This window comes from Rhinolophus ferrumequinum, chromosome 25 (assembly GCF_004115265.2).
Source record: "Rhinolophus ferrumequinum isolate MPI-CBG mRhiFer1 chromosome 25, mRhiFer1_v1.p, whole genome shotgun sequence".
Taxonomy (NCBI): domain Eukaryota; kingdom Metazoa; phylum Chordata; class Mammalia; order Chiroptera; family Rhinolophidae; genus Rhinolophus; species Rhinolophus ferrumequinum.
The window spans coordinates 13,756,422-13,771,706 of record NC_046308.1 but is presented as its reverse complement, the minus strand read 5'-3'; the positions used below and the strand labels follow the sequence as shown (position 1 = coordinate 13,771,706).

The 15,285-nt window shown below is 45.0% G+C and overlaps 1 protein-coding gene across 9 annotated transcripts in view; it reads right to left on the bottom strand.

The window, feature by feature from the left end:
- Nucleotides 1-5,065: 5,065 nt before the first annotated feature.
- The window catches only part of GIT2 (GIT ArfGAP 2), a 47,924-nt gene continuing 37,704 nt past the window's right edge, over nt 5,066-15,285 (bottom strand). For all 9 annotated transcript variants that reach the window (XM_033098510.1, XM_033098505.1, XM_033098508.1 and 6 more), the window contains 4 exons: nt 14,070-14,152; nt 13,276-13,461; nt 8,985-9,048; nt 5,066-8,480 (listed from right to left, as the gene is read on the bottom strand). In XM_033098510.1, coding sequence (XP_032954401.1) covers nt 8,268-8,480; nt 8,985-9,048; nt 13,276-13,461; nt 14,070-14,152 — 546 coding nt within the window. In that variant the 3' untranslated portion in view covers nt 5,066-8,267. The remainder of the gene's footprint in view (nt 8,481-8,984; nt 9,049-13,275; nt 13,462-14,069; nt 14,153-15,285) is intronic.

The following is a 15,285-nucleotide window of genomic DNA, read 5'->3' as shown; positions in this document are numbered from 1 at the left end:
ACAGCAACCTCCATCTGGCCCTTCTCCAGTGTTCTCAGATAAGGGTATGGCACCACCATGTGTCCTGCCCGCTGCAGGAGCCATAAGCCTAGGGGCACTTAGCCCTGTCACTTTGACCTCCTGGAATCCCCGAATCTATCACTTTGCCCCCTCTCACTACCCTCTTTCTTGGCTACCACTGACTTCTGCCTGAACTCACCCATCTACCTCACTTTTTTCTCCAACCTGCAGTCAGAGATCTTTTACACACACACCTGAAATGAAAAGCTTCCGTCCACTTCAGTGGTGTCCCTCTGCACTTAGGACCAAGCCCCAAATGCTTCCCTGGCCGACGGGCCCCACACAGGCTGGCCGTCCAGGAGCCCTCCCTGAATACATCGCGCTGCCTCTGGGCCAGGAAATATAAACACCAAGCAGATTGGTCCAAAGATGTTCCTCACAGCGTTCATTACAGTAACAAAAACTGATCATCTATGTCTAACATTAGGAGGCTGTTTGAGTTTGGGAATTTATGCAGTGCATGAAAATGAAATGCTTAAAAAATTTTTCAAGTTCTGGAGAAATGTTCATGCTGTGTTAAAAAGGTGTTGAAAAGCAATATTTCCATAATTTCATTTTTAAGGAAACAAAATATTTTGTGGGTATTCCTAAAAGTTGGGATAATGGGTATTTTTTATTTTGGGTACTTTTCTAGATTTTACCCAGAGAATATAACCTTTGAAATGAGGGGGAAATGTTATTTAAAAAGTAAAAGGCAAATACTAGATATAATAATAAACTACCAGATAAAAGTAGACAACTCCATTCCTTAAGGAGGTACTTCCCACCCTCGGGCAGGGAAAATTAGGGACCCATTCCCAGATATGGGTGTGGGAGGTTTCTTGTCAGGGCACAGTGCTGTGATGATCTCTGGGTCCCCTCTCTGGGATCTCAGTGTCTAAACAACTGGGATGGACATTATAAAAAAAGCCAGGCTCAGAAGGTTACATGCTATGATTCCATTGATATAACATTCCCGAAAGGACAAAATCGTGGGGATGGAGAAGAGATTTGTGGTTGCCAGGGAATAGGGTGTGATTAAAGGGGCAGCACGAGGGACATGTCTGTGGTGACGGAGCAGATCTGCATCTTCATTGTGATGGTGACAGGAACCTACATGTGCGGTAAAATGGCACAGAACTACACAAACACACACAAGTGCACATAAAATCCATGACATCTGAGTAAGGTATGTGATTGTACCAGTATCGGTGTCCTGATTTTGATACTGTTACATTGGGGAAAATTGAGTGAAGGGCGCAGATAACCTCTCTACTATTTTCGTAACTATTTTGTGAATCTGATTATTTCAAAATAAAACATAATAGTAATCTAGTGTAGGGGAGGTTCTTAAGACACAAAGAAAACTACCCATAAGGAAAGATTGATAAGTTTGACTACATTAAAAAGTTTATCTTCAAAAGACTCCTAAGAAAGGGAAATGACATGCCACAAACTGGGAACGAATGTTGTTTGTAACAGAAAATCAACAAAGGTCTACTGTTCAGAACATTTTAAAAACTCCTATGAATAGTTGAAAAAACGAAGAAAGAAAACCCCAGAGAACCTAGTGGAAAAATGGGTAAACACTCAAAATAGGCACTTCACAAAAGAGGAAAGAAATTGAATGGCTAATAACATGGAAAAGTATACAACCATATTAATCAGAGAAATGCGAATTAAAACTACCAGATTCTACTATAATACCCAGTGGATTGGCAAAACTAAAATGGCTTATTACACCAGTTGTTTGTGATGATGCCAAACAACCAGAAATCTGCATACCCTTCTGGTACAACACTTTGGAAAACAGCATGAAAACAGTGTTACAGGTTTGGAGAGGCACATACTCTATGACCCAGGAGCTCCACGTCTAGGTATAGACCTACAGAAATATAGTCCCACCATGTTTCCCTGAAAATAAGACCTCTAACTGGAAAATAAGCCCTACCATGATTTTTCAGGATTTCCCCTGAACATAAGCCATAATGCGTCTTTTGGAGCAAAACTTAATATAAGACCTGGTCTTATTTTCAGGGAAACACAGTATATGCACCAAAAGGCAATTTCATAGCAATATTTTCATAAAACCTAATACCTAAAAATAACTCAAATACCCAACAATAAAATAATTAGATAAATCAATCGTGTTGTATACATTCAATAGGTACTACACGACATGGAAAACGTAGTACTAGCTAGAGGTACGTGCATCAACTTAGTTGAATCTCATGATGTTGAGAGAAGGTTCCATTTACATGTTTGAAAACAAAGCTCTTACGTAGGGGTACGTGTACAGGTGTTGACCCAAAAGCAAGGAAGTAATTAATACTAAAATCTAGAAGGAGGGGTCCAAAGGACCGGGGTGGTGGGTACATAGGTGACCCCTGTATGGAGGTGTCAGACACATTTCTGCATTGAGAGTTCACCAGTGGGGCAGAAATGGAGGGCTGAAGAGCAAGGCTGTGACCCAGGCTGGCACCCCACCACTCAGAGGCCGGGTGACCCTCTTGGGGCCCTGTGATTCATCTGTGAATGTACAGAATGGTGATGTGTGGGTGTGGTAAGATCAATATAGAAAGCTCAAAGCTCAAACGGACCTATTTTTCCTGTCAAGAGGGTGCCACCCACCCCCAGGAAACAACCTGCCTACGTGGAAGGACCCTTGTCTCTGTCCTTGGACTTCGGCAGGATTTGCATCTTGTATTAATCGATAGAAAGAAGCAGGTCAGACTCAGGCTATACCCCTCAATGAGTCAGGCTCCCACACTCAGTGAGGGGAGCCCAGTGGTGCTAAGAAAGTGAGGGTGGAGAAGTATTGAAAGAAGGAGGTCTTGGGAAGGAGAGGGCTGGAAGATGTGGTACCAGGGCGGCCTAAGAGCCCACCTTAGATCCCAGGGTTGGGGGTGGGCTGGTTCACGTTGGATTTCAAAACTTCCCTGTCCATAACGTGTCCTGGGGCTCATGAGGAAAAAACAAGACCTGGGGGAGGAGATGGGGCTTATAGGACTGAGCCAAGAGAGGAGGTGAAGGATAATTACTTGGGGTTTCTGAAAGGGAAGGGGAAGGGAGAGCTGGCAGAAGGGAAGGGCAGGACACAGAGAGGTCCCAGCTACAAGGGCTGGATGGAGGGGGTTGGCGGGGAAAGCCTGAGAGGGAAGAGAGAGAAGGGGGAAGAGGAGTCCCAAGAAGAGGTGATGGGAAGAGGTGAGGATGAGAAGAGGGATTTTGGAGGAGGAGATATGGGTCCTCGGAGAGAAGCTGCATTTGGAAGAAATGGGGCTGAGATAGTTTGGGGGCCTGGGAAGACAATGCAGTCAGAAGCTGCGCGAGCAAATGCCTGGGTGTGGGAAAGGGAAGATGGTGGTGGGGCAGGATGAAGCAAGGGTTCCCAAAGCCTCTCCTGTTCCCAGCGGCTCCTCCTCTGGGGACCTGCCCTGCGGAGAGCTGACGCGTTACCCCTGTAAAGTGGTGAAGCAGTCTGACCCACCTTGTGTGGGTCTAGCTTCTGGCTAGATGGCTGGCAGAGATGGGGACCATGAAGTCTCCTCTGCCTGGCGTCCATGGGCCACAGGGATCGGCTCCAGGACCATCTTGCACGCCAGCCTGCTGGGCAGTGGGTCAGCCTCAGATGCTCACTGCACTGTCCCTGTGGTGAGGCCGCCCCTGCTCAGCCCTGGGTGCCAGAAGACAGGAAAGTGCTCTTAAGGTACCTGGGAGCCAGAGGACGGTCCTTCCAGTTGGTCACTCAACAAATGCTGGAGGGGTTCTGGCGCTTGGGGCTCAAAGATGAGACGCAGCCTCCACTCAAGGTCCACAAGCAGACTGTGCCCCATTTATTCAATAAAGCCACGTAGTCACAGTCTCATGTCACCCACTGGCCCCACTCTGATCTAGAGCTTCAGGGGAATGTAGTCATCCCAAGGCTTCATCTCCATGTGGGGCCACATTCTCTGGGACGCCTCATCACAGACCCCGGTGGGGTCACCCATGCTGGAATCACCGTAACTGCCATGCTCCCCTCTTCCCTCCTCATCTGTCCAATAAGAATGCCTCCTGCTTCAGAGAGTTGTCGTGAGGATAACAGGAGTTCAGCCATACAAAGAACCCAGCACCGTGCCTGGAGCAGAGTAAATAGCTGATAAATGTGAGCGGTAATTAGAATCATTATAAAAACACGTTTACAAACAGAAAGGCAAGGAGCTGCGTGGTGGGCAAGGAGGCCCTGAAAATGGTCTACAGCGTGCTTCTCGGAGTGTGGTCACAACCAGCGACCATCCCCGTGGGACCGTTAGAAATGCAACTCCCAGGCCCTAGCCTGGAGCTGCTGAATCAGAGATGAACCCGAGGCTGTGTTTCAGCGGCCCTCCAGGGGCCGGAGGCTGGCTCACCGGAGAACCCCTGCCCTGGGAGGTGCTCCTGGGTGTGAGCTGATGGGTCTGACCTGCTGGTTCTGGATCCTCAGACAAGCTGGATTACACAGTGAGGAAACTCCACCGTTCCGACTTCTCCCTTGGAAAGACCCCTTCTTCTGTTTGGGAGAAGAGCCCCGAGTCACCACTCCAGATGACAACTGTTGGGGTCTGAGTTTGGGCCTGATGAACCCAGGTATAAATCTATATTCCACAGTTCCCCATGCGAACCTGCACAACAGGTTTTGCTCTGAAATTAAAAGGAGACAGTGGCCTTTAAGAGACTGAACTAACTCCAGGACCAGATCACCTGGTAAGAGGTGAGAGCACCTGTGCTTGGCTGGCTTTCATTGAATTTAAAAAATTAAACTTAAGGAGTAAATACATCATGATAAGATACCTGGAATTGATGCCCTGATGCAGGATTTCTTTTAATAAAGCTATTTGCTAAGCACAGAGGATGAAAAAGTCATCATTCCTGGAAACTGATAAAACGTCCAGAGCGAAAGCATATTCAATACTGTCTCATTAAAGACGGGGTTATGTTAGGAGAACTTTCTCTGAACTTTGACAGAGTTATGTGGAAGCATCAACTAATTGATGGAAACACAGCATTACCACAGACACTTACAGAGCCTGTTTATTGCATAACTAGCAGGCACAAATTCCAAAACGATTTTACAACGCTTAAAGGGTTGTACAATAATTACAGGAATAGAATGTACAATAAAAATGAAACATAAGTACAGAATAATGGGTGACATGGATAAAACACATTTGAATAAAAGGCATTTCATTTTTCCTATGCAGCATTTTCTTTTGTAAAACCAAGGGAGACCTTCAACCGGGACAAGGAAAGAATGAAAATGGTTTGGAAAACTCACAGCTGCTGTGGACAAACGCATGCTAGTCTCACTCTTGGTTCCGCAGTGAGAATCTCTTGAGGAATTGGACAACAGCTCCTGAGTTGTGCGTTTCCAGTTCCAATTACATGAAATGCTGTATTTGATCTTTGGGCCTGATTCATTGTTCTTTGGCAAATAAGAACTATTTGCATTCGAGGCAGAAAATGACTTCAGTTGAAGGAGATTAGGGGTGGAGCTGTCTCCTCTTCAGCAAGTGCCAGTTTTGTAAAGTGCACCTCTGTCCTATCAGCTTGGGGAGGGGAGGGGATTTGAGAATAAAGGGTAAAACAATGACATTACAGAACACAGACATTAGTGCAAGGCTATGGAACCCCTGTGCAAAAGGCGGTGAACAACCGTTCAGACAAGGTGCGATTTGCCGACAGGACCAGAGAACATCTGGCACCGATCTCAGATGAGGCCGAGGAAATGTGCAGGGCACTTAAGGAGAAGGAAGACTTGCAGCCCTCCTCTCACCGCATGTCACTCCCCCGGCAACTTCTTTCCGGAGTTTTGGCACTGGATTAACAGAGCAAACTTCTGTGGTGTTCTTAGACCTGGAAATGCTTTCCTGGTCCCCATGTTCCTTGACTTTCTCTAGAGGCACAGAAAAAACGTCCTCCATCACAGGTCTTCGAGTGAAGACGCCACTTCACCCAATGCAGAGGACTCATTATTCAGAAGCCCGTCCTCCCTGGGAGGCCAAAGGCACCAACGCAACACTGCGGCTGGGCCTTTTTGGAGGACCCCACGTGGGCTCAACAGGAGGGTGGGTGTTTGCGAGAAAGAGGAGGGACAGCTAAATACATGTCGCGTGCAGAAAAGGTTATCAGATGGTGCTGGAACTTAAGGTAAGACATCCTTTGAGAAGGCATCCCCTCAGCAGCCGACAGGAGCACGGCACTTAGGGTTGTGCAGACAATCAAGTGGATGAGTCGTGTGGAGCTGTGGACCCTTTCCCTACGCTACTCAGTGTAGCAAAACCCAGCAAAAGCATTCACACAGTGACTCAGGAAACCAAACACCATCGGCGTGTTCCTCTCATGACAACTTACGGTCAAACTATAAAGGTGTCTGTAAATAGAACAGTTCTGTGAAAATACAGGCTTATTTAGCATGGATTTAGGCAACTCTGATTATTTTGACTCCTTCACGTGTGTAAATGAGCACTGTGGGACAGAATGTATGGGTAAAACAAGGACTAAGAGCAACTTAACACAGGTAGGGAGGCCACGTTACAGGTAAGGCTCAGAGGCTAAACCAGGTGTAACCAGGGAAGCCAGGCCCTCACACTGCAGTTTATAGGGTCCTGGGGCGGAGGCTATGAGCTGGTAACCTCGAGACCACAGCTCACCCACATGTGCGCTGTGAAGATGTTTAGATCGGTTGCCAAAATTTATACAGAGAGATGGCACAAAAAACATCCAGCTTTCCAGTGTCTCTTGAGAAATGAAAGCTCTGGCAATGCCAGGCCCACTTTTGCACGTGGCAGCCTGAGTGGAGCTGGGGAGCTGCTGTGCCCACAGGGTGTGCCATGGGCACCCTCACTGTCCCCACCCCCGCTCTGCACTTGGCTCACTTCATCCCCTTCATCTCTACTGCGTGGCCCCTCCGGCCTAGGTCCGGGTCTGAGCCACACCCACACAACACGGCTGCAATAAGCAGGGAGAGGAATATGCATTAGCATTCAGAACCAGAAAGGTCTTTTGAGCAACTTAGAAAACAATCTCAGTATGTTCCAGGACTTAAACCTGTACGCTTTCGGATAGCTGGTGGGCAGCTAGAAGAGCCTAAGGCATTCTCGAAAGTGGATGTCTAATTTTTAAGTACCAGTGAGGTAATGGAAGAGAAACAAACTCAGATGATTGTATAAATCTTACCTTATAAGAAGTGCTTAAAAGTGACGCGCTCTGCAGAGCAGGTCGTGTGAGAAAGCCTAAAGTGGCTAAAGGAGTTAACTGCGTTTTGGATGAGAGGTACAATACAAGGTCAGGGAGTAGATGATTTCTCTTCCATGGTTTGCGGCAGTGAGAGCAGAATGGGGTGGTACAGACTGAGTTATGGCCCAGGAGGCTGAAGCTCCTCTTTGCTGCACGTCTGGAATGAAACATCTAGTTTCCTGTGTAAGGCAGAGCCGTGGACTGACTGCGTCATAATGTGGTGGTGGTGCTCCTACCTGGACGTGGCCAAATGACACGTGACATGGAGGGTGAGCGCTTGGTTACCAGACGCCATGGAGACTTCAGGATGACAGTAAAATAAAGAGAGACAGAGGATCAAGAGAGAAAAATTACAGAACATCTAACGTGATAAGAAGAAATGGAGTTAAAAGAAATGGAGCGATTCATCGTTTCCTTCCAAGAGAGATCGTTACACTATTTTTAGAAAGTGGCAAAGTCCTGTCTCTACATACACGCTTGGGGATCCTCCACATTTAGAGAGTCTTACAATAGGGTAGAAAATTTGCTTATTGCACAATGCTTGGTAGGGAACAGATAATATTGATTTTTTTTTTTTTTAACCCAACTCTCTCAAGAAAATGTTTCACTAAAAATCTCATTTATAGTTTTAACCACAGGCAGGGAGTTTTAAGGGCTGGAAAAGTTCTAACAAACTTGAAACGAGGAAGCTATGCTTTCGGATGTCTATGATCTTTAACTCAATAGTCACTGACAGCACGACAGGACATCAGAAAGAAAGCCGGCAAACAGGCACAAAATAAGGCAAGTGGGTTAAATTAATAGCTGAAAATTTGTTAGAAAACATGCAAAAATAATACTGAGTTTTTTTTAAAAAAAGTTTTAAACTTTCATTAAATGTTTGTTTCTATAAAAATCGGAAGAGTTCCATGTCTAAATTTGAAACCGGACTTGGAAAAGCCTAGAAAATAGAAGGGCCAGCACTCTGCTGTTCAGTTGTTGTTCTCTTTGGTGGTGATGGTGACCAGCTGTTTGGCGGCCTTGGCGATGTCATACGCACACTGGATGACCTGCTGTGTGACCAGCTGGATGTCCGTGGGTGGGTTGGAGTCCCCCGGGAGGGTCTTCTTGCACTCTGACTGAAGTCGATAGGCACTTGTTGTCAGTAAGCGAAGGGAAGTCCTCACCATGTCAGACTTGGGTTTCTAAACAGAAAACACAGCCATTCGCCAAGAACTGCAGGGTAGACATCCAAGAGCAGGGACAAGCATTCCTCTGAAAACAAGCTGTTCCATAGACAGCAGGTTTTTTGCACTTTTTCACAGGGGGTGCTCAGAACACCACAAGCATTGCAAACCCCGGTGTGAGAGATGCTGAAGCACTCTGACTCAAAGGTGAAAGAGCACGCAGTGTCATTTTAGTAGTATGTGCTATTCTGAGGCAGGTTTTGAAAAATATTAATCCACTATGGTGAAATATTCCAGAAAAAAATTTTATTTTATTAATGCTTTGCTTTTTAGCACTGGGCTCAGGCATTCTTATAAAACCAATATTCATGTAGAACAAAAATATTTCAATGCCCGGTATCACCGTTTGCATATTTAAGACTCTTTGTGCTACAAAAAGATTAATATGATATAAAGGTCAAAAAGAAATTTCTTGCAGTTCATTTAAAAGGATCTGAACCAAGTAAGTAGGGAGTGACTTACTGTGGGGAATAATGCTGCCATTTCTGTAACAGCTATGTGTATCCTCTCTGAGCATGGAATATAACTGCAAGAATAGAGAAGACATTATTTAAAGACAGTAAAAATAATTCAGAGACAGAGAACACTCAGGGACTAGCACAGGTTCAATTTATATTCCCTTAACGAAGGGGTTAAGGCCACAGCCAACCTGCTGTGGATCCCGCACAAATAGAAGAAGAAGGCACTAGGTTTTAAAGCAGGGTCCCCATACTTTTTTGAAAGTTCATTCAATCTGATAAAATCAGTCCCCAGGTAAGAAGCACAGGCAGCATATACTACTAACCAGGTGAGGCCATAAAACAGTTAATCTATGAAGATATTCACACCTCCTTAAGTTGGTCTTTTATTTCTCATGTTTCATCTTCCCACTTTCTTGAAAGTGAAACACGGATTTCCACGCAAAAGGCCACAGAAGTTAAAAATAAAGAAGTTATAAATATTCCTTAGAATTGGAGCCTACACCTCAACACACAAGTGACACTCTTAACCAAGTGACACTTCTAATCTGCTTCCATTCGATGCATTTGAATTATTGAAATGTCAAAAGCTTTACTTCAGATGAAGAGGAAACACTGAGGTCGGCTTCACAGACTTGTTCAGACACTTACCCACTTTCTCATGAAATCACCCTGACCTTGTTTGTAAAAAAACGTTGTGAACAGTCATCACTCTGCTTGCTGACAAGCTCCAAGAAGACAAGCACATTAAGTCTACCTGTCCTCGTCCTTTCTTCCAGGCCACCATGAGAGCTGGCCTGACATGACACCATGAGAGCTGAGGCTGCAGGAGCGCTGGCCGCACACCAGGCTCCCTTCTCAATGCTTTGCAGAGATCCCTGTCATCCTCCCAACAGCCCTATGAGGTTGGCACTATTATCTCTCCCGTTTTTCACATGAGGACACTGAGGCCTGGGGCCGTGGAGAACATGTCCGAGGTCCTACAGTGGGTGGGAGCGAGCTGAGATCAACCCTGGTCCTCCAGCGCCTGAGTCTGGGACCCTCACTGCCACACCACAGGCCTCGCCTGGCATCAGAGAGGCAACTGATTCGCCTCTTTTTTACAGCAAGCCTCTTTCCACTGATGACTGGTGATTCTGACTTCTTAAGGGATGAGAATTGGAAGAAGTGAGACTTTGGTTTCATTCTTGATTCTTATTCTTAGCATTATGACAAGCAACACAGGGGGCTAGTTCCCTGGACCTTAAAAATGTTAGGTTTCTGCCCTGAGTAGTACGTGTTACAAGGCGCAGAGACAAAGACAAATTGAAGATGGTGTTAGTGACAGTTCTTAGATACCACATTGCCACCAGGCCTGGGTTGTGCTTCTAGGAGAACTGACCCACACAGCCCAGGAGGGAATGGGACATGGCAAAAGTACTTTTAGGAGCCAGTTTGTAGCATGCTGGGAAATACGGTGTGAGTACACTATTTGGGCCTTACACAAGGACGCATGTGGTATGTTTTAAAATGTCCCTTCTAAGATACAAAACCAATGCTGTTTGGCATCCATCCTAGCACGTAAAGCCCTCAAGTGACGTGCTATCCCCATATTTTATGTCATGAAGTTGGCTTCTGCTTAAAGATTGTCATCAGCAACCTCTGTACTTCATCTTTGTAAGAAGTCTAGTATCAAAACTACTTTAATAAAGATTGCCTACATTTTAATGAAACCATTACATCTCAAGAAAATGGTTTACATGATCTCAAAATGCCTTCAAACAGGAAATCCTGACTTTTACTTTTGTTAGCAATTAGAACCATACACCATGTAATAACAAAAATGCCAACGCATGAGTTATTTAACTTGCAAACACGAAGGGGCAACAACCCATGTGGTCACACAGACGCTCAGAGAAAAAGGCAATGTCCACAGCAACCATTGTAGCAGACGTAAGTGTTTCTTGAAACAGTATGTCCAGTAATATCACAGTAACTGACAACCACACCTAAGAGTTTTATGTTTTGCTGGGTAGGGTTTTCATTTTGACCCAGAAATATAACTCCCCCTGCTACACAGAGAAGACATTTTTCCTAAGGACAGCTCTCAAAAGGTCACTATAAGATATTTGAGGAAGTCCTCAATAAGCCACAAAAGAAAGCATGTAATTTAATGAGAAAGTCTTCCTCCTCTACCAGAGAGAGTTCATGTTCACAACTTCCGAGTAGCTTTCCTCAAAAATGCTTTTGTGTATAATATGTAGTAATCCTGAATTGTGTAATTGTGTGCGTGTGTGCGCACACATGCATGAGAGAGAGAAAGAGAGACAGAGAGAGAGAGAGAGAGAGAGAGAGAGAGAGAGAGAGAGAACAAGGCTGGAGGCCCAGGGGATGGGAGCAGGCTTAGGCAAGGTCAGGGGCTGGGGGAGCTTGCTTGGCCCAGAGGACCAGGACCAAACCTGAATGTGCACACATGAGCTACTGGTCTACTTAGGATGAACGTAAGCGATGGATCAACAAGAGGGAAAGACATGGGTTTAATTAGTGAAATGCAAGGTCATAAATGGAAGCGTCTTGGATATGTAAGTAACCGGAGAGTTTACCAAAACATTGAACAATTTGTAAAATATAAATTCTCTAGACCAATTCTGGTTTAAAGTAAAAGAATAAGCTAACGATTCAAATCACTGCATCACTGTCTCACGGTCTTAAACAAAATCAGATCATAGCACTTATTGAATTTGTACATTAAAAAGAAACAACAACTTCCCCTATTGTACCAAGCACTATATTGCAATCTTTGAAGCTAGAAATGGCCTCAGGGCAGATATTTGTATCTTTGACAACTATCAAAGAGAGCAATGCAACATAAGCATTTTTTTTTCAGTTTGAAATGTAAGCATGGCACTTGTAGGGAAAATGAAAAGTGAAGCATATTGTTCAATGGAGGGAGAGAGCATTAGGAAACGAGTTCATCTGGTATCGAGATCATTTCAAAGACTGTACTTGGAAAGCCACAGCACATTTTGCTTTAGTAATAAGATAATGAAGTTGCTTGTTGCCAAGGCTGTGGTGTGCTGAGGAAAGGAACCTGTAGCCTGTGAGGCATGAAAGGCGTGCGATAAAGAGGATGCCTGGGAAAGAAGGAAGATAAACAGCTTATAATTTTCATGGAAGGAGGCCAAGAAATTATGCAGGTTCCTCTTTTTCTCTGAGGATCCTCCAGCAGTCCAGTCATGAAGACTAACTCTTATCCTTCAATAAACACTGACTCTTCCTCTCCTACCAGGTGGAACATAATGACACTGGGAGAAGTCTTAGCTGGATTAAAAAAAGGGAAAAGGGCAGGAAAAGGGAAGGTTAGCACGGCAGTGTCAGGAACTCAGAGAACACAAAAGACACTGAGACACCTTTATGTGGAAGAAGACAACAGAGAGGAGAAAGGAGGAGCAGCACTGTGGTCCCTGAACAACTCGTTTGTGCAAGGCACGGAGAGACTTCTTCACGGAGGACTCTAACCTTTGCTGACCTAACGAAAAGAATGAGATTGTTCTTCGGTTTTGACGGAACTCTGTCGTTTTCTTAAAACTCAGTGGGGTGATGTTACACAGTGTTTTATCTGTGTGTCTCGATCAGGCCGGCCACGTGAAACTGGGACGTCACCCAGAACAGTTAACAACTTACCGGAAATTCTCAGAGGACCAAAGGATGAATTAGAATAAGAGTTGGTAAGAAGGAATTCTGCCGACAATATGGTTCTGCTCAGAGTGAGCAGATGCTTCTGTCGCGAGCAGACTTATCTGGGTGGTGATTTGATCAACTTTGACTTGTAAATGGCTTGTTTCTGAGACTTTTACACACAAACACACACACACACACACGCAGGAGACAGGTAAGAAACCAGGTTCATTTCAGGATAGCTTTTATGTCAGCAGACTTATTCCCAGTTAAGGAGATCACAGGGAGCTGCAGTGGTGGGAAGAATCAAGTGCAAGTTCTCAGGTAGCTTCCTCCCCCTCTCCATCTAGAATTAGGAACATCACCAACCCAGCTATGCTGCAGTTTTATTCCTAAAGGCATTTATTTTCAGAGCATTTCATAACAAGATGAAACCTGAAAATACCATGTAAGAAAAGAAACCCCACATTTACAAATTTATTCTTAAGCCTGTTATATAACCCTGAATTTTGCAAAAACCTTTAAAATCAGCACATTAAAAAAAAACACAAAAAACAATTCCCTGATCGTAACTGGATCACATCTCTTCCAGAGCATGCCCACGCATTCTCCCAGGCAGGATGTTCAAGCCCCCTTACCTGTCATGTTTATTTTCTTGGGCTGCTCTTAAGAGCTCCTGTATGTTTTTGGTGATCTGTTCAGTTTTCCGGATGACGTCCTCGGTGCTGGGGAGAACGGGGCTTGGGGCTGTGTGGGGTTCTGCCACATCTGCTGCGTTGTCACCTTGCCACAGCATACTCCTCTGCCTTCCCTTCCTGCTTGACCTGTGAACATTGAGGAAGTGGTGAAATGCAGCAGGAGCTTATCAGCTGCTTCTCTGCGCCTAGGAGCCACTGCTTGTGCATCTGCTGAATGCACGAGCAGGTTGCTTTTGTGGTTTCCTTTATCCTGTCTGGCAGGAGCCTCACGGTGAGGGCGTTTCTTCAACAGGTAGCCACAGCTCATAGGGAAGCTGTTTTATTCTACCGTGGGGCTGGAAATTATGAGTCTTGCAGAAAAGGTAAAGATGGGGAAAGGGAGGGAGTAACTAGAATGGAGAGGGTGTGTCGTTTTAAACGCATCCCTAATTAAATCAGGTCCTTGGGGTACAAATGCAGACTATAACCTAACATAGACTTAATACATACAGAGACTCAGACATGTGTATAACATGCAGCTAAAAGAAAAAAAAGCCCGTGTGGCAATAATGTGACATGAGAACCGGGATGTGAACTGTGTACCCTGTGACCTTATGCCTCAATATTCTACGACCTTCTGGGTCTGAAAGTAGTGAAAAGGGTTGCAAGCGATGAACTGCATCTCCTGACCACAGCCTGCTAGGTCTCTGGCTTAGGGGCCCGACCCCCGGGACACATCCTTCCTGCAGATGTACCCCATGTCATCTGGGTCTGTGTCATTAGGAGTGTTGTCATAGTCACTTTCAGGTGTGCTGTTCTGCTTCTCCAGCCTGGATGCCTACAAGAGAGAAAAGGCGACCCCCGTTAGTTTGGAGGACGAGACCCTTCTTGGGGGCCTTCCCCAGGAGTCATTACCTGTTAGGCTACATGGCCTTCACGTCCCAGACCTCATTTGGGACAGGAGCCAACCCTTTATTGAAAATTTAGTAAAAGATGACCAGTGGATCCAGAAATGGTTTCTTTCCTTCTTTGCACCATTTTCTTCTTAGCTCAGTGGCTACTCCATAAACAGATCCTTGGTACAAACTGACACAGACACACAAGGCAACACACCCACATTTAGTTCTCTAAGGAACATGAGCTGAACTAGAATGACAACCATTGAAATAGAAAACATGCCAGCACTTACATACCCATAGGCCTCCAGCACGGGAAACTCTCTGTGGATTATCTAGTCTAACCCCAGAAGAGAAAAGGAAGGGCCCATGAGAAACCGACCTACCCAAGGCCAGAGTCAGTAGAACAGGACCACAAACCCAGGTCTCCTGTCTCCTGCTATCTTCAATATTTCTTGCCTCGGGCTAAAGATCACCACTGCTCAAAACATGCATGGCTCTCTAAGAACAACGCTCAGAGATGGTTTGTATGAGCCACACGAGAAAACCAGTATTGTTCATCTATTGCCACATGTTGTTTGTGAATCAAATGGATTAACCCAGTGTGACACTGGGTTTCCAGCCACTTTTATCTGTTTCCCAAAACATCGAATGCTTAAAATACAAAGATTTGGTACAACTGTGGAGATTCAAAAATGGGACACAGATTCAACACAGCAATTCTAAGAATGTTTCGAGCAAATGGCAGCGCTGCTAAGTTTAGGGCCTTCCAGGACGACCAAATTTGAAGAGGACCATATTCCTTTGAAGGCGGCTATGTTAGTTCTGGAGTGTTTAAGAGAAACAATATTCCTTCAGCATTTATTTTATCCACAATGTTTGAGAATTTCTTCACCTAGAACAGAAATCAGTGGAAGCTGCTTTAAACCAAAACTGACCTACTGCAAAATACAAATATAAGCTATTTCCAGCTCTATGCCTTCAATTTAATTTAAGTTAATCAAACATGTGACTAAGGAATTTTACTGAGGCTACAATAAAATGTAGCTAAAGATACAGCTATACAGTTGACCCT